Here is a 25,398-nt window from a genome sequence, read left to right on the forward strand (position 1 = left end):
AAAGTTTTCTGCAGGGGTGGGGCCCTCATGGAGAACATCTGCTAGGGCAGTGTGGAAGGGACCTAGTGGAGCTGTGAGAAGAGGGCCACCATCTTCCAGACCCCAGAATGGTAGATCCTCTGACAGCTTGCACTGTGCACCTGGAAAAGCCACAGACACTCAATGCCAGCCCATGAAAGCAGCCGGGAGGGAGGCTGTACCCTGCAAAGCTACAGGGGCAGAGCTGCCCAAGACCATGGGAACCCACCTCTTGCATCAGCATGACCTGCATGTGAGCCCTGGAACCAAAGGAGATCATTTTGGAGCTTTAAAATTTGATTGACCTGTTGGATTTTGGACTTGTATGGGGCCTGTAATCCCTTTGTTTTGGTCAATTTCTCCCATTTGGAACAGTTGTATTTAACCAATACCTGTACCCACATTGTATCTAGGAAGTAACCAGCTTGTTTTGATTTTACAGGCTCATAGGCAGAAGGGACTTGCCTTGTTTCAGATGACACTTTGGACTGTGTACTTTTGGGTTAATGCTAAAATGAGTTAAGACTTTGGGGTACTGTTGGGAAGGCATTAATTGGTTTTGAAATGTGAGGACATGAGATTTGGAGGGGCCAGGGGCAGAATGATATTGTTTGGCTGTGTCCTGATTCAAATCTCAACTTGAATTGTATCTCCCAGAATTCCCGCATGTTGTGGGAGGGACCTAGTGGGAGGTAATTGAATCATAGGGGCTGGTCTTTCTCATGCTATTCTCGTGATAGTGAATAAGTCTCACAAGATCTGATGGTTTATAGTGGGTTCCCACTTTTGCATCTTGATCATTTTTCTTCTGCCGCCGCCTTTCACCTCCCACCATGAATCTCAGGCCTCCCGAGTCCTGTGGAACTGTAAGTCCAATTAAACTTCTTTTTGTTCCCAGTTTGGGGTATGTCTTTATCAGAAGTGTGAAAACGAACTAATACATCAGCCATGGAAGAAAGTGAGTATTCAGTGTACAAACACCTGGTTTGATTTGTTTACATTCATGTCTGGGGTGACCGACTCAAACAATGCACCTAAGGCTCCATGGTTTGGATAGGAGTTTGGGTTTGATAGTAGGCACCAAAAGCAAATGACTAACTCAGGGGACAGAATACAGCATGTTTGTGTCCTGGGGAAGACCATAAACTCTGTCTTTCCAACTGTACAGGTCATTATAAGGCTATAGTGAGTTAATGCAGGAGAATGTGCTTGGTAATCTGTAAAGTGTTTTAGAATTGCAAGGGAAAATTCCATGAGTTGCACTATGATTGAGACTAATTCTGTGGCTTTGCAATGAGATTTGGCATGGAAACATACTCATGCTTTGATAACTGACAGCAAAGTTCTGCAATGAAACCATCATCTTGAGTGTGTGCTATCATACTCAGTAATCCAAGATCCCACAGCTTACATGATACTCAACCATCTCAGCCTCTTCCAGCTTTGGTGTTTCCAGTCTCAGAAAGGTGAGGGTCTTTTCCCACATATAAGCAGTGACATCTTTAAGTCTCACAAGAGATTTACTTTGAAAATATTTTCTTTTTCGGGGTAAAGTCATGAGAAAACCTCTAAGCTAGGAAAAAGAAAAAAATAAAGACAAATTTCATGTTAGCAACCTAAATAAAGAGCCTCGTTAATGTGATAATCTATACAATGAAGATTATATCTGATGATGCTACTTTATGACCTTTTGGTAAAATAGTGATTTGTTGGTTAAAAAAAAGCAAAATCAGGAAAATACCTCTCCTGAATTGAACTAAATGGCAGTAAGATGATCTCAGCAATGGAAATTCATTGTATTATAAAGGTTGTTTTCAGAATCTAACTTTGAAGACTGAGATTATCAACGCAATGTACATGCCTGTATGTAAAGTCTGTGTCTCAGTTTCGGTGTCCCCTGGTGAGCCATTCTGAGCTGTGGGTGAGCCTCAGGGGAGAGGCCTGTGCCTGTGCCTGGGAAACCAGAAAGGGTCTTGGGTTCAGCAACCTGTTGTGCCCTCAGCGTGTGCTCTATAAGCCTCCAGGTGTTTTATGTCTTCACTGCAGACTGTAAGCTGTTAGCTCAAAAGCCTGCTGTCACCAAATTCGAATTTTTACACATCCAATTATTTTAAAAATAACCCAAACAATTTTTTAGCCACGTACAGCCTGTCAGCTTTACACACCCTGCAAAACCTCAGGGGACAGCAGTTACCCACTGATAAGGTTATAAGGCCTCAAGCCGCCACTGGCCTCAGGAGCTTTCTGACCCAGAGCCTCCCCTCCATGCTGCCAAGCAGCATCCTCTAAGGGGTAAACTCCCTCTCTGCTGCCCCTCTCCCCTGAGATCTCCCTTGTTCTTCCTCCTTTATGGATTGTTCTTGGCCCCTACACTGTAAACCTGTGGACTGTTTCATAGCATGAGGGAGTTCCCCCACATGGAAACACTTCAAAACATTACCCAAATAAAGCTTGTGTGTGTTATCATCTCTTGTGGTCATATGTGTGTTCTTGATTGGTCCCCAAATCTCTCGAACCCCTCACAAAGTTTCAGAACTCTGCAAAGATGCTCAGGAGCCTGAAAGGGTAGGCCACTGGTGTGTAAGTCTGAAGCCTCCCGGCTTTACCAGCAAAACAGCCACGGGGGATAGCAAGGCCTGACTCTTGCACCCAGAGACCTCAATGCAATATTGCCTGCCTGTCTCAGAAGATAGCATCCAGGTGCCTAAGCATGATATTCAAGGCCCTTCATTCCTGCTTCTAACCATCCTTTTCAGCACATTTTCCACTTGACCTAGAACTCCAGCATGGCCCTTCCTGCATGCCCCCTGTCTAAAATGCTGCTCTCAGCAGTTGTCACCATGAGTGGAACTCCTTATCAAGGCTCCCTCTCCTGCTGTGTGAAGATTTCCTGGTCTCCTTAGGAAGAATAAATGAGTCTCTGATCTAAGTTTCTTGCTATTTGAGGACACTTCTAGTTAGGCTTTAAAATTGCCTATAATTGTGTAGGATCTGTATGCTGAGAACTATAAAACAGTGATGAGAAAAAAATCAAAGGCTACCTAAATAAATGGAGAGAAATACAGAATTCTAGGATTGAAAAAACGTAATATTATTAGGATGACAATTCCCCCCAAATTTGATTTATACTTCCACAGTAAGTGCAATCAAAACACCAACGTGATTTTTAAAAGAGATACTAACAAGGTGATTCTAAAACTTACATTGAAAGGCAGAAGAGCTAGAATAGCTACAACCAAAACAGAATAAAGCTGGAGGACTCATCCATGCTACTTTAAGATTTGCCACAGTGTGATCAAGACCTCGTGGGACTGGCTAAAGGAAAGATCAATGGAGTAGAACAGAGAACCCAGATATAGATACACACAGTTGATTGCTTTTTGACAAAAAAGCACCTGGAGGCTTATAGAGCACACGCTGAGGGCACAACAGGTTGCTGAACCCAAGACCCTTTCTGGTTTCCCAGGCACAGGCACAGGCCTCTCTCCTGAGGCTCACCCACAGCTCAGAATGGCTCACCTGGAGACACCGAAACTGAGACACAGACTTCACATACAGGCATGCACATTGCGTTGATCATCTCAGTCTTCAAAGTTAGATTCTGCAATTCAATGGAGTAAATATTCTGTAAAAAAATTGTGCTGGAATAACTGGATATTCATTTATAAAAAACAGGAACTCTGTTCCATACCTCACATCTTACATTAAAATTAGCTCAAAACACATGATTAACCTAAATGTAAAACATAAAACAATAAAAATTCTAGAAGAAAGGCCAGGTGCCGTGGCTCAGTCTGTAATCCCAGCATTTTGGGAGGCCGAGGCTGGAGGATCATGAGGTCGGGAGTTCGAGACCAGCCTGACCACCCTGTCTCTACTAAAAATACAAAACTAGCCGTGCGTGGTGGCACACGCCTGTAATCCCAGCTACTCAGGAGGCCGAGGTAGGAGAATCACTTGAACCTGGGAAGCAGAGGTTGCAGTGATCTGAGATCACGCCACTGCACTCCAGCCTGGATGACAGGTGAGACTCTGTCTCAAAAAGAAAAAAATTATAGAAGAAAATAATAGGAGAAAATATATGTGACCTTGGGTTTGGCAATTCATTTGAGCCAGGGCACCAACAGCAAAATCCATGAAAGAAAACATTGAAAAACTGGCCTTTATCAAAATTTACAACTTCTGCTCCATAGAGATGCTGTTAAGAGAATAAAAGGAGAAGCTACATATTTATAAATCACATATCCAATTTAAAAACGGTATTCAAAATATAAAAATCGCCATAATTGTTTGTATATGCCAGTCTTCCCCTCTGGACTGTGAGCTCCCTAAGGCAGGAACTAGTTATTATCTTTGTTTCGCCATTGCCTAAATATAATGGGCATTCTTTAGATTTTTGTTGAATGAGTGAGTGAATGAACAAATGATGGATGGTGGATGGATGGGTGGACAGGTAACTAGTTTGGTGAGCAGGTGGGTGGATGGGTGATCAATGGATTTATGCATTCATGGATGAGCAAGAGTGGGGAGCTAGGATCACTGATAAAAGCAAAGGGCTTGGGCCTGAGTGTTGTCAAGGTGTGAACATGAACAATCACTTTTAGTTTCCCTCTAGCTACTAAACTAGAGTACCGGTAGACTTTTAAGGATTGTAGAGAATTTTTATCCACTTACAAAGCTTGAATATTCAATTTACTGCACTTGTAGTGGGCTCTACAATGTGTCAGAAACTACTACTCTAAAAGGCAGGCACACCAATATGCCTGCTAGGAATGTGGCTACAGTTCAAAAGGAGACCAAAACCAACAGCACAGGACAATGGGTGCAATGAGGAGGCATGCTCAGAGCCTTCGGGGCTCCAGGGGAGGATCGGTGCTGGCAGAGCTTCTGGAGGGAACACCACACTGACCCTGTGTGGAAGAAGAATCTCTTCTTCCATTGAAGGAGTTTAAGCCATGTATGACATGACTAGATTTGCCAGTGGCAGATCACTAGGAGGGCGTGAAACAGGGAGCCGTTCCTCCTTCGGCCCCTAGCCTGGAGAACACGTCCAGTGGAGGGTGGCTGATGGGAGTGCAACTCTGATAAGATGGAAAGACTGAGAAAAGGCAACAGATACCCCTGAGGCAGTGTGAGATTGCAGATGAAGTTCAAAGCAAGAAATGATGTGATTCAGTGCAGGGTGAAGGGGGCCAGGGAAGCTTCCTGGAGGAGGTGGCACCCTGGGGTGGCTGCTGTCGTGCTGGACTGTTCTAGAGTAAGGGAGAGTCAAACCAACTGTGTTTGACTGACCTGACCTCCCAGGGCAGGTGAGCTGGGCGGCAGGGATTCATTACCATGAGATCTGGCCTGTGTTGCCTGGCCCTGTCCACGTGGACCAGAGTGTCACTCCAACAGCAAACGAAACTTTTACAAACCATGACTTGAAAGTTGGGGACGTGTTTACTTACCATTCCAAAACATAATGTGGCAGAGACTGTTAAAAGGATGCCAAGGTAACAAGCCATGGCCCGCTGGTCAGACTTGGAAAGGCCAAGGAGGGAGTCTTTTTGGCTTCTGGGAAAATGAAATAGCAGCCCGGGGAAGGCGTCTGTGAAGGTACCAGGTGGTAGAGCCCACATAGTGAGCAGAAATCGGCGCAGGTGGGAGAGGGCAGCCAGCATCAGGGCCCCCGCCAGCTGCAGAAAGAAAAGCCAGAGAGCACTGACCTCATCACCTCTTCTTAGGAGTGGAAGACTCAACTTCCAAATGTTGAAAATAGAGACGAACTTGGAAGGGCAGTTTTGGGAGTGTGGATCAACCACGTCATCCCTGGTTTTGAACCCAAAAGGTGGTGTCGCCCTCTCACCCCTCTCCCAGGCCTCCCTCCTCCTACCCCACCAGCCCCCCACACTGTGGCTGGTCCTCCTCCTCCCTTTCAAGGGCTCTTCCTGCCAGTGCCACTCTCCTCTCCTCAGCTGCCTCCTCTCCTGTGGTGACAAGCAGCCTGCTCCCCTGGCCTTTGGGCCCCTTAGGAGGCCATGGTTGCCACGAGGAGGCAGCTCCCTCATCATCTTTATGTCCCCTGCACCTGGCCAGAGCTTAGTAAACTAAACCCCTTAGGAAGCATCAGGAGAGCTTTCCGATTTTGATGTAAATTTGGTTCAGGTTAAGTTTCATGGTCCTGGTTGTTCTAACAGACTGGGAACTTGGCCTGGGATCTAAGTGGTTGTGTCATTGGTATTGTTTATGCTTCTCACTCCATCTGTTCCAACCAGCTCTGGTGCTGACAAGTATTTTCTCAGCCTGGATGTCAGACCATCAGGCGGTTGTCCCATAGGTCCACACGGGACTGTGTGTGTAGACTGCGGACGGGCCTGCAGAGAGGCCCTACCCAGCTGCAGCTATAGTCACAGGCTGCGTTCTGTGTGGGTCCTTGCCGGATTCATGTGTAACCCTGGACAGGTACCCAAAGACTCCCCTATGAATGCACTGGGACTCATTTTAGTATTACTTACTCCACAAGTGAAATCAGACATCAGTGGAACTCAGAAGAAAGACAGCACAACCTATGAGTCTACAACTGGACAAACTGAGCTGTGTGGTCTCCCGGTCTCCTCTTGATGCCTATGCATCTATACTTGCTGCAGTTAGAATTCTGCTACTTAATTTGGACATAAATTATTTATATTCTGGGCTTTTGTTTCCTTACATAAAAGCATTTTTGCATGTTGGTAAATGGTCTCAATAATGACTAGTTCAATCGCTCCGTAAATTCTACACGCATATAATCTCAAAGGCCAGCAATAACCTTCAGGGCAAACATTGTTAATGCTTCTTCTGGAGGCAGAGGTTGGGCAACTGGTCGGTGCTCACAACAGTGAGTTAGGGCGTGGGACAGCCGGGTTCAAATGCCACTCTCTCTGACTCTCAGGTTTGTTCTCTCTGCGCTGGTTTGCTGAGAGTGTTCCTCCACTGCAAGGCGAATAAGGTTTGGGGAACCCCTTCCCTGGAGCAGGAGACCTGGGCTCGGTGTCCTGTGTGGCCTGGATGCTGACAGTCAGAGCCTCCTAACTCAGGGCACTTGGCCAAGACTCTCCCTTGGCCCTGATTGCAATTCTGTGCTGTACTAGGGCCTGTCAGGTTGGAGCAAAGCTCTTTCCCTGCTGTGACCAGATCGGAATCAACAGCGCTCCAGGAACTTCATCAGGGCTCCAAGCTGTACTCCAGACCTGTTGATGTGGGGCTTCACCCTCCAGACCAGACTTCAGGGCCAGCCCTGGATGAAGACTTGGCTGTGCCCTGGGGTTTGAGCCAGGCAAACCTGAGAACCTTCTAAGAAGAACCGTGCCTGCCCATAGATATCTTGGTTATGATAGTTAAATGAAGTAATCTATGAAAGGCCCAAAGTGCCATTCCTGGTACTTAGCGAAAGCTCAGTAGGTGTTAATAACTACTTATATTAGTCATAATGACATGCTGTTGTAAGGTATAGTACAGAGCAAGTGTTTTATAAGTCACGATCATTGTTGTCATGACCGTAACTTACTATATAACTATTGATATCAGTTATCTAAAACTGTAAGGCGTTAGAAGACTGGAATTCTAGACGGTGTTTACCTTGAGAGCAGTTTGTTTTTCCCTTGAGAAAGGCTGACAAGAGTACACAGATCAATGGTTTACAAGGGAAATCACATGATAAAGGGGAGAGTTCTTACCACTGCTACAAAGATGCTGGGGAGCGAGTGGCGCGTCATGGAGGAGCAGGATGCCATTGTGTTTCGAATGCCAGGAAGATAGATGCATTTTAATGTGAAAAGGAATAAGAGGATTCCCTGGAGCCATCGAGCCCTCTAAGACAGAAGAACAGAGCAGTCAGTGTGTCCTGCCAGTCACTGAAAGGTGCAGACATATTCACAGCTGTCAGCCGTGCATAAAGAGTTCATTGGATTTGATGATGTTATATAGACCCATGAGTCTCCAAGGAACATCAAGTGCAGATGTCTGCAGAGGAGAATGAGTTGGAACTAAGGCTAAATACAAATCATAACGCATTTTGAGAAGTCCTGCTCTGAATTCTGGCCTGGCCATTTCTTTGAACACCAGGATGGAGCAGGTCTAGCAGGCACACACAGATGGGACTCTGTCCACCCCATATCTGTTCTCCCTGTCTGCGCTGCAGTCTACTAGGCTATAAGAAAATCATTACCACGGAGGGGGCTCAGAGAAGTATTTAGTGCATGCTTATTTCCTTCCCCTCAGTTACATGTACAGAATAGGGCACCAACACTTTCCAAGTAGGTTTTTAAAAACGTAATCCTCGCAAATATGGGAGGTACTCCCCTTTTACAGCTCTAGAGTCTACGGCTCAGATAAACAGTGTGAACAGACAAACATAGTACAACTGGAGGCACGGCAGACCCAGGGGCAAACAGCCTCCTGGACTCGTCCACATTCACAAGGCCTCTAGGAAGGCTCCTCCCTTCTCCCCTCCCTACCAGGGACTCATGGGGAAAGTACTTCTGTGTATGATCTCATATGCTCTCACCAAAATTGTAAGGTCAAGAGAAAAGAAATGACAGCTGGATGGTTTAAAATCTATATGGGCAATGAATCAAGGTTTTCTGTTTGTTTTATTTCCTCAGTAATTGGGACAAAGTCAACAATGACTTCTGACAACTAAAACCTAGAGAAGCTGTGAGTGGCTGTCACCGCTCGGGTTCCTTCAGAGCAGGCAGGGCCACACATAGGAGAATGGGGATGAATAGGGCTCTAGCCAGCACCAGCCAAGAGAAATGCAATGCAAGCTATGGGTGGAATTTTCTAGTAGCCACGTTTTAAAAAGTACAATTAAACAGAGTAAATGTATTTTATATTTTGTTTAAATGAGTTCATGTCAAATCATATAAAAGAGCATCATGTCAATATGTAACCAACATAAAAATTATTGAGGCATCTTACATTTTTAATTTTTTTTCTTTTTTTTTGAGACGGAGTCTCGCTCTGTCACCTAGACTGCAGTGCGAGTGCAGTGGCGGGATCTCAGCTCACTGCAACCTCCCGCCTCCTGGTGAGTTCAAGCAATTCTCCTGTCTCAGCCTAATGAGTAGCTGGGACTACAGGCATATGCCACCACAGCGGCTAATTTTTTTTGTATTTTAATAGAGACAGGATTTCACCATGTTGCCCAGGCTGGGTTTTTTGTTTGTTTGTTTGTTTGTTTTTTGAGACAGAGTCTCGTTCTGTCACCCAGGCTGGAGTGCAGTGACGTGGTCTCCATTCACTGCAAGCTCCGCCTCCCGGGTTCATGCCATTCTCCTGCCTCAGCCTCCCGAGTAGCTGGGACTACAGGCGCCCACCACCACGCCTGGCTAATTTTTTGTATTTTTGGTAGAGATGGGGTCTCACTGCGTTAGCCAGGATGGTCTCGATCTCCTGACCTCATGATCCGCCTGCCTCGGCCTCCCAAAGTGTTGGGATTACAGGCGTGAGCCTGGGTGCCCGGCCTGCCCAGGCTGGTCTTGAACTCCTGAGGTCAGGCAATCTGCCCGCCTTGGCCTCCCGAAATGCTAGGATTATAGGCGTGAGCCACTGCACCCAGCACATTTTTAATTTTTGTACTAAGTTTATGAAGTCCAGTGAGTATTTTACACCCACAGCACATCTCAGTTTGGACTATCCCCATTTCGAGTTCTCAATAGCCATCTGTGGCTAGTGCTGACTATTGGACAACACAGCTCTAAACTTCTGTGGACAGAGTGAAAGGGCCCCTTTCTTGCCCGCATCTGACTGATGGATGCCATAAAGCCTCCTGAGTAATTCACCATTATTAGGACTTTCATTATGGAACACCTGCTAGGTGCCAAGCTGTTCCAAGGATATGTTTGGATATGCATGTACAAATACACAGACAGACAGACAGACACACACACACACACACACACATTCAAATCCTGGCAAAACCCCCAAGGTGTGTATCATAGTTCTATGTTATTAAGACTTGAAGAAAGTTAAGAAACTTGCCCAATGGCACATGGTCACAGCGGAGCTGGGAGTGAGTTTTAGGTCTGCTGACTCTAAAGCCTGTGCATTTTCATTTTCACATGCTCAAGTCATAGCTCTTTAATTCTGGGTGTTAAATTCCATCATCAGAAAGTCATTTGTGCTTATCTTGAAGATGACTCGTTCTTCCAGCACCTGGGATGCAGCCTACATCGAAGTCAGAGCTAAATTCCTCTAACTGTCTCTACAGAGAATAATTTGATGAACAGCACAAGAGGTGCCCACAGAAGTGGAATCAGGAGGGAAAGCCATAGTGTGGGCAGAGGCCAAGGTGCCAGAACAGAGATGGGCACACGAGGGCACCTCAGAGGACAAACATTGTCTACACTGCACATTTCCCAAAAGCTGGCCCTGAACACACAGCAACATAGCAATAGAGCTGAATGGTGTGAGATATAGGCTCCTGCCTTGAGCACTCCTGGGCCAGGACAGTGTGGAACATGTCCTCAGAGGGCCGTTCCATTGCATTAGAGTTCTGTGCTTAGGAATGTGGCTACCCAGGACCCCAAGACCAGAGGCCAATTCCAGTGCAGCTCCTATGTCAATGTGAGTGACCTTGTGCCAGCTGCTTAACCTTTCAGAGCCTCGGTCTAGAAGGGTGGCATATTAGTCCTGTTTCATTAGATGGTGGGATAGCTTAACATACACGTGATTATATAGAATTTAGGCAGTGCCTGGCAGGAGCAAACCTCAGTACATGTAGGCTCTTCTCAGAAGCTAATTGAGGAATTGGAAATTGGCACCTGCCCTAGACAGGATCCCCAGGGAAGAAGGACTCTCCCCACGTAAGTTTTTCTGGCAGGGGCAGGGAACATAATGAGAAAGCTAGGACATCAAGGGGGAGAAAGGGATATAAGGATGAACTCACTTCCCAAGGCCAGAAGTCAGCAGGAGGCTATTTACTCCAGGTCACCAGGTCAGTATGTAGACCATATTCATGTTTGCCCTAATCATGCTTCTAGAAAACCTCTCCTGCCACATCAGGTGAAAAGAACATCCTACAAAGTGTTTCACTCTGCCCCACCTTCCTGAGGCCCACACCTGCTGGCCAATCAGTGACTAATCAGATGCTCTTGTAAGCTGTGCACTGAGAGAGAGAAAGCCGGCCACCATCTGTGGGCCTTTAAGCACAGGCTAGGCAGTGCCAGGTGTGTCGGCATTGCAGCCGCCAGGGTCATGCAAGGCCACAGTTACGTGGGTAAGCCACGTAACAGTAGGAAGTGGGTTGACTAGCAGAGCTATACTGTAAAAGGTAGACCAGGAAGCCTGCTGTCCGTCCCAGAGAGTGATGCCAATAAATTAAGCAGTTAGTCCTCATCAGGCCCTAATATTGGTACCAGGTGAGCAGTAGTGAACACACTAGATACATTCTCTATTTTGCAGCTTCCAGCCTTGTGGGGGAAGACAGTAAACCAAATAATTGCTTAATGCAGATTTCATTAGATGCAGATAAGTGCCTGCAGAACAGGTCCCTAGTTGGCCTTGGCCAGGCCACCTCTTCCCCTTTTCTTGCTTATAGTTCTCACAATAACTGTTGAATTTGCTAAGAATGCAACATCCAGAGATAAGGAGGAACTACATGGAACATCGTGGGCTCTGGTCATGTTCCTCTGAGAAGAGGATGCCCTCTAACACTTTAGCACAGCATGTTATGTTCCCCCAGCTTATGAAACTTCAGGGCAGGCGACTTTCCAGGCTCTCTGAACTGGTGCAAGTGGGACACTCATAGACGGGACTCTGTCGGGACACACACAGACGGGACTCTGTCCACCCTGGTCAGCTTTCCTGAGCTGGGGGCACCAGCTCACCATGCAGCCCAGGCTTCTGATGTCCCTGCCAATCTGTGAGTGACAGTTGCTTTGCTTTGCATGTGCAAGTGTTCTGTTTCATCAGACTCATGTATTCTTTTACTTCAGGAGAAAAGCCAAATCTTCCGCTTGGGCTCCTTTAGAACCTGTTTCTTTCCTCTAGCCTAGGGAGTTTCTCTTACTTGCAACAAAGTAAGAGTCTGCAAAGGAGGCAGGGACTGGGGCACTGGTGGAGGACGCAGAAGTGTAGCGGAAATGAGCCTCATCCTGCGTGGTTCTCCTTACACAGAGGACAGGAGCCAAGGGGTGAGAGGGAGGTTGTGGGGGAGATGGATGGACTGTGGGGAGAAGGGGCCTGAAGCTGGAGGGGAACTGGCCCTTGTTCTCTAGGTCGCTATAGGACTCACCCAGCCCTGGGGGTGGCCCTGGGGCCTTGACCGCCCTCTAAATGGGAAAAGGAGGGCAAGGGGGGTAGGGGAGGGGCTAGTTCTGAGGGCAGCAGGGTAAGGAAGCAGAATATGTGGGCTCATCTTCCACCACCACAGCACGGCAGCGTCCCATACTGTTGTGGGGGGATCCTGCCCCGTCTCATGGGCCCCCTCCCCGGGGCTCATCCAGTCCCATCTGTGCTCATTTGCCTGCTCCTCCTGGTAGGAGCTCCCATCCTGTGGGGAACCATTCCCTGCAGGAAGGGCTGCCTAGGGGAAGGAGGTGCAGGGACTTTGAAACCAGACTTCCCTCTGTTGAGGGACCTGATGCTTTCTGTGAGCCTTGGTGTCTTCACTTGCAGAGTGGCTAATACTGCCTGCATTTATGACTGTCGCCAGGACGAAGAGAGAAAATAGTGTGTCTAAGCAAGTCAGCGCTAGCCTCCTTTCTCCACGCTGCATCAACACCTGCTTCCTGTGCCCCTTACGGTCCCCTGGAAGCACTGGGGAAATTCCAGGCTCTTGAGTTCTGCTCCACGCAGAATCCACACACCCCAGTGTTCAAAGCACGTCTCAAGTTCTCCAGGCCCTTCACTGACTGTCCTGGCCAGTCCCATCTGCCAGCTCAGAGCATCATCTCTCAATATGGAACAAATCTGTTATCTCGCACCTTCTAGAGCTTGTGTGACCTCTGCCTTTTGGATGGCATCACAGTGCATGGCCTCTATCTGTATGGCCCTAAGCACACTATGTACCTGATTCCATGATGTCATAAGGGTGAGGTCCATAAAGGCTTGGCAAAGTCCTCTGTGAAACTGGTCAGTGACGTCTCCAGCAAGAGTAGCAAGGTGGCCGGAAACTGCATAGTAGGTGAGGCTCACTCCAACCACGGAGAGCTGCAACATCCAAGAGAAAGGCCCTCCGATGGCTCCTGAGGAAGGGCTTACCTGGCACCCCATGTGACATGCATTGTAAGTTACAGTGATGCGTTGCTTAACAACAGGGATGCCTTCTGAGAAATGCATCGCTGGGCGGTTTTGTCCTTGGGGTAACATTATAAGGTGCACTTACACAAACACAGACAGTCCCACACACCTAGGCTATATGAGACAGCCTATTGTTCCCAGGCTACAAACCTGTGCAGCGTGTTCCTGTACTGAACACTGTAGGCAATCATACACAATGGTAAGTACTGGTGTATCTAAATATATCTAAGCATAGAAAAGATACAGTAAAAATATACTACGAAAGGTAAAAAATGGTCCACCTGTATCAGCACTTACCATGAATGGTACTTGCAGGACTAGAAATGGCTCTGGGTGAGGCAGTGAGTGAGTGGTAAGTGAACGCGAAGGCCTAGAGCATTACTGTATGCTAATGTAGACTTTAAAAACACTGCACACTTAGGCTACACTAAATTTGTAAACACATTTTTGTTTCTTCAGAAATAACCTTAGCCTACTGTAACCCTTTTTACTAATTTTTTAACTTTTTACTTTATAATAACACAGCTTAAAACACAAACACATTGTACAGCTGTACAAAAAATATTTTCCTTATATTCTAATTCCAAAAGCTTTCTTCTATGTTTAAAAGTTGTTTTTTTTTTTTTTTTTTTTTTGAGACGGAGTCTCGCTCTGTCGCCCAGGCTGGAGTGCAGTGGCGCGATCTCGGCTCACTGCAAGCTCCGTCTCCCGGGTTCACGCCATTCTCCTGCCTCAGCCTCCCGAGTAGCTGGGACTACAGGCGCCCACAACCGCGCCCGGCTAATTTTTTGTATTTTTAGTAGAGACGGGGTTTCACCGTGGTCTCGATCTCCTGACCTTGTGATCCGCCCGCCTCGGCCTCCCAAAGTGCTGGGATTACAGGCGTGAGCCACCGCGCCCGGCCTAAAAGTTTTTTTTTTAATTTTTATTTTTAAACTTCTTTAGTAAAAACTAAGATACAAACAGACATATTTAGCCTAGGCCTACACAGGGTCAGAATCAAGATGTCATTAGGTGACAGGAATTTCTTAGCACCATATGATCTTACGGGACCACCACCTCAGCTGAAATTCGTGTGGTACATGATGGTGACTGTAACAACACTAAATGATGCCTGATCTCAAATGCTGTTTTGAGATTAACACTACAGAGGGAGAAAACTGCAATAATGTTAGCAGTAGCTAGTGCATCATCAATTTCTTATTTAAATTATTTTTTCAAGATATACACAATTTATTGTTATTTTTCAAAAGAAAATGACACAAGAGAGGCTACCTCCAGCCAGTTCCTTGGTTTTCGCCAGTAGCTGAGGAAGCCCTTATCCATCATATGGTAGAGTTGAACACAGAGGTGGACCAGGCTGAGCGCCAGGAAGACCAGCTGGTGGAGAGAATGTAAACAAACAAGATCAACACGAATGCTGATAAATTGTTTTCTGAAGGTCTAAACCTGTGAGCGGCTCCCCTGCCGATCACCTTTGAGTACCCAGGATGCAAGCCCATTTCCTGTTCTGCAGAGGTTTAATCCTAAACTTGCTCTTCGGTAGGCACTTGGGGTGGTTTGGTGCCTCTCCACCAGTCAAGCACTCACAGAAACTCCATGCCAGGGGTTAGAACCCGAGATGGTCTCTGCACTCAGGGAAAGCATGGAATACGGGCATCTACAGCCACTAGGTCTCCCGACCGCCATGCCGATCCTCCAGGCCTTCCTTGGCACCACTCAAAAGAGTGAGTTTCTGTGTACATGTGAAATAGATAACATACGAACTATATATACATATATATTAGTTTTTTCAGCCAAGTAAAGCCTTCTTTTAAAGCTCCCTTATAAGCACTTTCTTAAAGTTCTCTACGTGGTTCTCTCTCCATTGGTGAGTTACCTGTTGATTCATGCCTTCAATCACTAACCCAAACTCAAATTTAGTTATGGATTTGCAAGTAACTGAAGCACATCAGCATGGCTTTATGCATCTTCTCTGTCCTCTGTTGGAGTTATGTGCCTTGTGTCCCATTGGCCTGCTGTAAGGAGCTACACACATAATCAGAGCAGGGTTCACTTTTGGGTGCTGCAAGGTGTTTAAAAGCAGTGCTGTGCTGTTCTCTATTGGAGCCTGAAGCAAAGAAATTATCAGGAAAACTGATCCTGCCGTTGTCTACAATTGCCATATTTTGTCCAATATGATGTTTTAATATGAATTCTGATGTTTATAAATATTGCACCAGAATACTGATTGCCATGATTACCAAGTATTTGCGATGCCCCTTAAATTGGATGCCTAAGGTAAGTGCCTCACGTGTCTCCCCCAGGCAGACTCTGACCAGTGGCCCAGGCTCCCACCCTCCGTTCCACCCACTCCAGCGCGAGCTGAGCTCTACGCAAATCACAGCCTTTACTGGGTCACTGAACAGTCCCTAGAGTCTAAAACCTCTTGGGACTCCCCTCTCTTCACTCCTAAGGCAAAGTAACCTTGACCTGAAGAGTCAGCAGGACTTAGTTCTTCATAGCAGAAAAGTCAGCTACAGGCAGAAAATCAGGAAAGTTCCCAAGGAATAACTCAGGGTGACTTCTGATGTTTTGGATTGTTCAGTGAAGATATGTGGACATATTCCATCTCACCAAGACCCTGGGTACTATGGACTGAAGTTTTGTGTTCCCTTGAATTCGCCGGTGGAAGCCCTAACTCCTGGTGTGGATATATGTGGGGAAGGGGCCTATAAGGAAGTAATCAAGGTTAACTGGGGCCCTGGTCCTATAGGATTAGTGTCCTTACACAAAGAGACCCTAGACAGCTCTCTCTTGCTCTCTTTCCCTGTGTATACCCACAAAGAAGAGGTTCTGTGAGCACACCGTGAGAAGGTGGCCATCTCCCAGGACTAGAGCCCTCGCCAGAACTTGACCAGGCTGGGATCTTGATCACGGAATTCCAGCCTCTGGGAGTGTGGGAAATAAATGTCTTTTTTTTTTTTTTTTTTTTTTTGAGATGGAGTCTTGCTCTGTCGCCCAGGCTAGAGTACAGTGGTGCGATCTCGGCTCACTGCAACCTCCGCCTCCCAGGTTCAAGCAATTCTCCCGCCTCAGCCTCCCGAGTAGCTGGGATTACAGGCGCATGCCACCACGCCCGGCTAATTTTCATATATATATATATTTTTTTGGTAGAGATGGGTTTTCACCATATTGGCCAGGCTGGTCTTGAACTGTTGACCTTGTGATCTGCCTGCCTTGGCCTCCCAAAGTGCTGAGATTACAGGCGTAAACCACCGCGCCTGGCCATAAATGTCTCTCTTTTCAAAGCACCCAGCGTAGGCTATTCTGTTATAGCAGCCTGAGCTAAACCCCCGGGGGAATCTAAATATCAGGCCCAATTCCCCCGTGATGAATTTGGTACCTCAAGACAGCTCTATATTTGCCCTTGCCACACATGTGAGGATTGGTCTCCCCACTGGGGGTCTTCTTCGTCTCGTGCCCCAGCACTTAATGTGATGCCTGCCACATGAAGAAGATGTGACAAAGAGTGTGACGGGAGGGGTGGGCGGATGGGTAGGGAACTAGTCCTGTCTGGTGGAGAAGCCCAGCCCAGGTGAAGCCCCATCTCCCTGTGCACCTCCAGTAGGCCCAAGAGACGGGTCAGCTCACCTGGGGAAGCACGAGGTGGTACTGCAGGGCTGAGTCACTGCGGAAGATGCTGAATGACTCCACCAGGGATGAGGGGACGAGACTCCCCGTAGGGAGGATCTCCACGCTCAGGGACACGCTGGTGAAGAGTTGGGTTGGAGGGTTATAGAGGGTGAAGTGCACAGACACAGCCCTGGTGCTGTGGTCAATCCACGTGCTGGCCCTGAGTCGAGACAGGGCTGTGTGGGCTTCGGGCCTGTAAAGCAGCACACACTGGGGTAGGCGGGGCAGGGAGGAAGGCGCAGAAGTCCACTGAGGCTCCCAGCTGCAGGTCCCATGCTGGGAACACCCCATGCAAGATTTTGCAAGGACACACAGTGCCTGGGGCTTCAAGGAGCAGGACAGATGGCCCTCTGTATCTAAGGGACCTCATCAATAGCCCTCTGTCCTCTCTCCTTGCCCCACCCTCTTCCCTGCAGCAGCTCAGGGGACCCTCAGGCAGGAGGGACCTGGAGAACGGAGGCCTCAATTTCCCACCCCACCCCACCCCATGTGAGGCAGAGATGCCCAGTGTCTCTCCCCAGGGACTCTAGAATATTCATTTATTCTTTTTTTTCTAGAGACCCCATTGTTTGGAACAGACAAGCTGGGGGAAGGCAGTTACTAAATACTAATTTGTATTTAGTAACAATTAAATCATTTCCTTTTTAAAGAGTATTACTCAAAGGCACACATTACTGTAACTGTCTAGAGCTCCCCGTTGGTCTAAGACCATCCGTGTTACTACTGGGTCAGCACAGCTCCAACCCAGTGTGAGGTGCATGCTGCTCGGGGAGCCCCGGGCGGCTGTGGGTAACAGTGTGCCTGGCTGGATGGGGCAGGCAGCTTGACCTCAGACCTAGCTGCAACATGGGGTCGTGCTTGTTACGCACTTGAACCTCCACCCCTCACCCTCAGGACGTGGGAAAAGTAGCACGGGGCCTACTCCACAGAGCTGGGTGAGGATTAAATGAGACCGTAAACACCCAGCTTGGCACAAGGTCAGCACGCAACAAATGCTCCTTATATTCCATGAGCTCCAGATGTTCTAGCAGTCACTTTTTGAAAGAACGTTTGCTCTGTGCTCTCCCACATGAAGGCCTGAGCCTGTGTGACGCTTCTATCATTCACAACAATGACAAGTCTTGCTGGAGCTCCTGGCAGTGGTGCGCTGACCTCGCGGGCCTGTCAGGAGGCTGCACCTGCTGCAGATGCACCGCGTCCAGCAGGCACCCGAGCAGGAGTGGCGGCAGCAGGCAGGATGAGCACCGGCCCTTTGAATCTCACTGACCTTGTTCTGCCCAGGCTGAGCACACAGTCCTTCCTTGCCCCATAGCCCCGGGGACCATTCAGGGTCTTGTTTTGGTTCTCTGGGTCTATCAGGTAGGGGTTCTCAGGGCCTCCACCTTTGGGGCTACATGTAGGAATAGAGTCTTCAGTGGGTGCTGAAAATGGCCTGGGAGGCTGTAGAACAAACCAGCAGTCAGAAGAAGACACAGATGCTATTCCCAAGGCCACCTGCAATCCGGGATCTCCAGGCCTGGCCGCCTGTGAACACCTGCTCTGTCCTGCAACATGGTGCCCTTCTCTCCTCATAGGATCGTTCTGCAGCCGGTTTCGTGGTTTACAGACTCTAGCTCAAGCTACAGGATCAAGGTTCTACCCATGGAAGGTTGGCGTCTGAGGTGTGTATGGGTCTAAGGCTTAGAGCACTTGAAGACTTCCCCATCATGAGATGCCAGGTAAAATGCCCATCCTTCTAATGGGGAGGGCACACCCTCCCCATTAGAAAAGGATATGTGAATATTCTATTTTTAGATTGTTTGATTAAAAATCCTAGTTTTGCCTAGAATGCCAGCCTCTAAGGCCAAAGAGTGAATTGAATAAATCTGCAGCAGAACGCCAAGGAAGAGGCTTTGGGAAAGGGTTCATAAAGGGTAAGGAAGGAAGGGCGAGGCTCGCCCTCTCCCCAGCCCCGGCACTGCCAATTCCAATCACCACCGAACTCTCCGAGAAGTTCAAATGATCTGCCAGGGTCCCGCCCCAATATTGCCTAGACTTCTCTAGTTCCATTTATTTTTGGGAGCAAAAGGAAAAGGAACATCTTACCTTGCATAAATGGCTAGGAAAAACTTTTAGTTGCTTAATTACAGAACTGCCTATTAGATAGCATTTTCCTCCAAGAGCTCCAGGCTGAAAGGAGGAAAAAGATCATGAGGACTGGGTGTGCTGAGGACTTCAAACCTCCTCATCAAGCCGCGCTCAAAAGGCGTGGGGATGCTCTGGGTAACTCCACCTGCTACCATAGAGGTCAGAGTTTTACTTTCCTTCCAACACCATTTTAGGGATATAACCAACATTCTAAGAAGGCAGCAACAACCTCCCCAGGCTTGTCCTGGAAAAGGGTTAACATTCAAATGATGTCCGTAACTTGCATCACACGAGAATGCTCTCTTTTATTTTTTTTGAAAGTTTCTCCAGCATCATAAACCCAAGAGACTATATAGAATACAACAAAATAAAATTAGAAATAAACTGCTCAAGGAATGTGGACAAATATATAAATATATTTCTCTCTCTTTTTTAAATTTAGAGACAGAGAAAAGCTCTGTCACCCAGGCTGGAGTGCAGTGGTGCGACCTCAGCTCACTGCAACCTCCACCCACAGGGTTCAAGCAATTCTCCTGCCTCAGCCTCCCAAGTAGCTAGGATTACAGGCACGTGCCACGATGCCCGGCTAATTTTTGTATTTTTAGGCTGGAGTGCAGTGGCATGATCTTGGTTCACTGCAACCTCCACCTCTTGGGTTCAAGCAATTCTCTTGCCTCAGCCTTGCAAGTAGCTGGGATTACAGGCATGCACCACCACACACAGCTAACTTTTGTATTTTTAGTAGAGACAGGGTTTCACCATGTTGGCCAGGCTGGTCTCGAACTCTTGATCTCGTGATCCATCTGCCTCGGCCTCCCAAAGTGCTGGGATTACAGGTGTGCGCCACCGTGCCCAGTGTATTTCATTTTTAAACGTGGGAAAGGGGTTGAAAATAAAAGATGAGCAAGGAATGGGATTATGCAAAATGCATATTAACTTTTCAGAACTTGGGATCAGCCTCACCTCTTTCTGGAAGCTTCCTTGCACTTCCTCTGTTTTGGTGTGGTTCTTGTGTTTCCTTGTCAGGGTAGTTAGCACACGGAACTAGAATCTTCTATTTCCTGACCTCGCACCCCATCAGCCTGAGGGCTCCTGAGGCTCTGCCATAGCCCCTGTGTCTATCTCAGGCCTGGGAAGCACAGGAATCTGGAGAACCCCTGTGCAGCTCAGCAGGGTGTAATGGGATGGGGCCAACAGGTTCCGGCAGGAAAGGAACAGGATGCTCTGCTGGGACCCGCTGGAGAGCCACTGGCCTTACACCTGCATGCTCATTCAAGAACCTACGCAGCTGCAGTTCAGTATTAGTGACTGTTTCACCCACTTCAAGATGGCTTTTCTGAGATGAAGAGGAGATGGAAAGCTCACCTGAGCCCCCGGCACACGGGTTGTTGGGGAGCCTCCCGGGTACAGGCTGTCCAGAAGTGTGGTCAGACTCCAGTCCCACCAGTCAGTGATGTTTCTCAGGCCACCAAAGGAGTTTCTGGCATTTCTTAATGCAAGAACAAAAATAAAAAGTTGCTTCTGCATCAACAAGAACATTTAAATGTGAGAAAAAAAGCATGTTTCCTTGCCAATTTTTCTCTCATTCAGATTTCAGGTACTCCGCAGGAATTAAACTAAAGCTGCCTGCAGCGTGAAGCGTGAAACCCTAGAACTCACTTTGCTCCTTAGTAGCAGGAGATAAGAGAGAATGGTGGATGAAGCACTTGTTCATTTGCTCACTCAGTCAGTCACTCAACAAACATTACCATGCAACTACTAGGTGTCAGGCACTCTTCTAGCCACTGGGAAACAGAAAATCAATTATCTGCCCTCCTATGGGGAAACAGGCAACAAATAAGATAAATAAGCAAACATATACTATGCTGTGACAAATATGAAGGAGGGAAAAAAAAAAGCAGGAAAGACAGGCAAGTGGTGGGGTGAGCAGGTGTTCAAGCAGCCATGGAAGGCTTCAGTAGGTGGTGACGTCCAGCAAAGACCTGAAGGTGAGGGTGGAGCCCGTGGTCATCTGAGGGAGGGTATTCCAGGCAGAGGGGACGGCAAGGGCTTCCACAAGCCTAAAGGGTGGGAAGGTGTGGGGGCCACAGGGCTGGTACAGAGGGAGCACCGGGGCTAGGGTAGACAGGGGAGGCTCTGGGACACCCAGACCAAGACCCATCCTCTCTCTGCACTGACTGCCGACTGGGCGCAGCGTGTGACTGTGAGTGGCAGATGTGAAGGCACAGATGAAGTGCAGTGTTGGCACAAACACTAGTCTGTTTTCTTTCCAATTAACTTCTTTATTATGCTTACAAATATGCTTCATTTTTTTCCACCAAGGAACTGATTTAAAGGAGCATTGAAATAATGTCAAATGAACAAAATTTATCATTTTTAGTTTGCTCAGACACTGCCATAAAGCCACATGCATAGGCCAAGGCTGCACACGGCAGCGGCAGGGTGTACATTTGGCTCTGAGCTACAGCCAGAGGCAAAAGAATAAAATCAAGTGTTCCTGAGAGAAAGCAAAGTACCTCTCACCTAACTCTAAAAACCTTTCTCATACATGGCTTCCCATGAAGAGTCACTGAAGAATGGAAAGGATGGGGTGCTCATCAACATGCCCTGAGCAAACAGAAATGGCTCTGATGTGGCTGTTTCATCCTGGTTTCTCTCCACAAAAAGGGGAGACCAAAATAGTTCTCGGGAAAAGGAATTTTGTCCTAAGGTGAGAAGAAGTTAGAAAGAAGTACACACAATTGAATGCCTGGTGAAGCACCAGATCCAGATTACTCCAAAGAATGAACACACTGTGAGTCATTCAGATGATGGCCGTGGCTTTGGTAAACGAGGCCTGAGAGCAAAGCTGGGCTGTAGACAGCAGGCCTGGAGCTGACTCTCATTGTGAGAGCCAGTTTTGCACAACTCCTGCCAACTCCATGTTCAGTGATGTCACACTGGTGGTGTAAAAGACCATGGTGGTTCCGGGCACAGTGGCTCATACCTGTAATCCTAGAACTTTGGGAGGCTGAGGCAGGCAGACCACCTGAAGTCAGGAGTTTGAGACCAGCCTAGCCAAAATGATGAGACTCCATCTCTACTAAAAATACAAAAAATTAGCCGGGCGTGATGGTGCATGCCTGTAATCCCAGCTACTCAGGAAGCTGAGGCAGGAGAATCGCTGGAACTCAGGAGGCGCAGGTTGCAGTGAGTCAAGATCATGCCACTGCACTCCAGCCTCAGGGACAGAGTGAGCCTTCATCAAAAAACAAACAAACAAACAAAGCGAAATGAAACAAAACAAAAAAACCATGCTGGGAAGATTTACACCATAGAAATTGGTTGGCAAATGCTATAATTTTGCAGATAATTTAGAAAAAATTTTTTTAAAACCTGATAGTCATGACAATAATTGGACAATATTAAAAAAATCAAAGACAAATAAATGTCATCAGTATATACAGTAATAAAGAGATGCCGTAGCCTCAACCAATAATCTATATATACTATAAATGTGTTCAAAAATTTCCATATGGCTGGGCACGGTGGCTCAGGCCTGTAATCCTAGCACTTTGGAAGGCCGAGGTGAGTAGATCACTTGAGGCCAGGAATTGGAGACTAGCCTGGCCAATATGGCTAACGCCCCGTCTTTACTAAAAACACTAAAATTAGCCAGGCATGGTGATGTGCGCCTGTAGTCTCAGCTACTTGGGGGGCTGAGGCAGGAGAATTCCTTGAACCCGGGAGGCAAAGGCTGCAGTGAGCCGAGATCACATCACTGCACTCCAGCCTGGGCAACAGTGAGGCTCTGTCTCAAAAAAAAAAATTTCGATAGCATGTATGAGTAAAAGTCTAGTGAATTAATTTATCTGACTGGTTTTATTTCCTTTTTCTTACAAAGAAATGATCTCTTATCCTTTCAAGTATTTGATCTTTATTGGTTTGTACATCTCTAGAACTTAATCTTTGCAGGTCTTTTATTGGGTACTGGTTCTTAACTCTGGACTTCTCTACAAGTTTTGTCAAACTATCAAATGCAGAGCAAGTTGGAGGCCTGCCAGAGCACCCGGAGGATGGAATGAAGCAACAGAGAGGCATCAGGAAAGGAGAACACAGATGGAGACAGAGGTGGGAGGCATAAGGTGAGCAGATACATCTCTGCAAATATTCATGCCAAAGGAAAGAATGAATGAACCAGGGGGCAGAGAGATGCAGTGAAAGGGCGGGAGGGTAGGAAAGAGGCAAAGGATGGCTGGAGGTGAGTTTTCAACAGAGGAAAGTGTTGAGCTTCTGCTGTGGGAAGCAAGATGGTTTGACAGACAAACATTGTACATTTGTAGCAACTAATATGCTCCATATTCTGTGTTTTTAAAGAATAAAGTATAGACATTATAGCCATGCTGAGTTTGTACCACTTTCGGGGAAATGGTATCACTTCTTGACACTTGCTTCCCTATTGGAATAACATCAAGAAACTAAAAAAGCCCTGAAAATAACCCAAAGCACCCAATGGCCAGACTGTAGACATCTCACGCCTCATTCCTGGCACATCCAAAGTGCAGGTAGTGAACCCAATGAGCCAGGAGTATTCTGGCCCTGTCTGTATTAATTACCACAATTACATAAAATAAGCCCACAAAGCTGGCTAAACAATGCAAAAGATAAAACCAGCTGCTTACATTTATGGCACTTGGATAGAACGCTTGCTTCATTGATTGGTGCTTTATTTGCTGGTTTATTTTTTGTTTTATGTATTTTTTTTTTTGGAATTTCATGAAGTATTTCATAAGTCCAGAAACACTTCAAATACAACTTAAATATGGCGAAATCCAAGAATGCAATGACTTCTTAAGACATAAGTACTCAGTAGTCCAGTTCCCTCCCTTTACAGATGAAGGTGCTAAGTCCAAGCACTTGCCAGAGTCACCTAGCAACCAAACATGAGTTGGGGCCCTGATCTCTGAACTCTGTTTCATCCATTTCCCCTCCTGGGCTTACTTAGCTTCTCTATCTGGAATGCTAGTAAATGCCAAACCCTCAGTTGTTGATGTTTCAGGATTAGGTATTGGGGGCTAGGTGGTGAGATGGAGAGGGTCCACTTTAAACATTCCATTACCAACTGGGACACACAAATATCCCTGCCTGGTGGCCAGAGCACCCAGAGGCAGTGGGCTTTTGCATCCTTGTGGGAAACATAAGGTCTATGCAAATCCACAGGAGTTGTGGAGGTGGGCACATCAATCTCATCCGCACCTAAGATCTCACAAATATTATCTCAGCTGCGATATTTCTGATTTGACTATCAAGAAGCAACAATTCACATGAGAAATATGGCAAATGATGTTGACTTGTGAAATGTGAGATAAAAAATAAACTAGCAAAAGTCAGAGGTTTTTCATGTTTAGATTTCCATTTTCAGAGAGGACCAAATTATCACTTTGTTTTGCACACAGCGCCACCTACTGGCACAGGCTTGCACTTGCACAGATAGGAGGGCTGAAAAGTTGGTCGTGGATGGAAATAACTGCTTGTTTCACAAATGAGGAGGCAGAAAATTCCACTTAATTTCACTACTAGAATGCTCAGCAGAAAACAAAAACAAAAACAAAAAAACTTGGATTACTGAGCTACAGAACACCCAGACTCATAGCACTGGGACTTCCAGGACTTACCTTATGAGTGGTTCACAACGCTGACAAAGGGAACAATATCCATTAGCCATTATCTTGCTGCATATGAATAACCCTCTCTCTTACAAAAAATAAAGATAGATGTGTTCTGAAATAATTGATAAAAATTAAATGGACTTTCCAGCCACTCACTTCTGCCAAAAAATCTCACCAAAACGTATTTATATCAAATTGAATTACTTAGTCAAAGGCAACACACTCATAGAGCTGTTGCATAAATGCGTCTTTAAATATTCACCAGAGTAAAATAAGGTAACTCCTGGAACACACTGAATTATTGTATTTACCAGCATTGCAATCATAGCGAAGAACCAATATTACTTCATATCATGCACTTTAGAATTCAAAGCCACACTGCCTTGAAAGGACTATCAGACTGACTATTTGTGGCAAGTAAAAATAAAGCCTAACCATGGATTCAAGAACAACTCTCAACAAAAAAGGAAGACTACATTAAATGCACCTGTTGGTGACAATATGCATCCCAATTTTAGAAGCACTGAGACATGGAAAAGAAATAGGACACAACAAAATGCTATCATGCTTGCCTCTGCCTGGTGGCATCACGGAAATTTTTCTGCTTTTCACTTTTCAGTTCTGCTAGATTTACCTATGGTCAGCATCTACTACTTATAGAAAGAAG

At 46.7% G+C, this 25,398-nt stretch overlaps 1 protein-coding gene across 5 annotated transcripts in view; it reads right to left on the reverse strand.

The window, feature by feature from the left end:
• LOC105492393 (polycystin 1 like 1, transient receptor potential channel interacting) overlaps positions 1-25,398 on the reverse strand; it is a 183,684-nt gene that overhangs the window by 24,193 nt on the left and 134,093 nt on the right. For 4 of the 5 annotated variants that reach the window (XM_071095166.1, XM_071095165.1, XM_071095163.1 and 1 more), the window contains 9 exons: positions 20,449-20,572; positions 19,042-19,125; positions 18,224-18,396; positions 16,915-17,149; positions 14,557-14,661; positions 13,051-13,191; positions 7,716-7,850; positions 5,469-5,696; positions 1,430-1,591 (listed from right to left, as the gene is read on the reverse strand). In XM_071095166.1, the coding sequence (XP_070951267.1) occupies positions 1,430-1,591; positions 5,469-5,696; positions 7,716-7,850; positions 13,051-13,191; positions 14,557-14,661; positions 16,915-17,149; positions 18,224-18,396; positions 19,042-19,125; positions 20,449-20,572 (1,387 nt within the window). The remainder of the gene's footprint in view (positions 1-1,429; positions 1,592-5,468; positions 5,697-7,715; positions 7,851-13,050; positions 13,192-14,556; positions 14,662-16,914; positions 17,150-18,223; positions 18,397-19,041; positions 19,126-20,448; positions 20,573-25,398) is intronic. The other variant, XM_071095164.1, reaches the window with a different exon arrangement.

This window comes from Macaca nemestrina, chromosome 4 (assembly GCF_043159975.1).
Source record: "Macaca nemestrina isolate mMacNem1 chromosome 4, mMacNem.hap1, whole genome shotgun sequence".
Classification (NCBI taxonomy): Eukaryota; Metazoa; Chordata; class Mammalia; order Primates; family Cercopithecidae; genus Macaca; species Macaca nemestrina.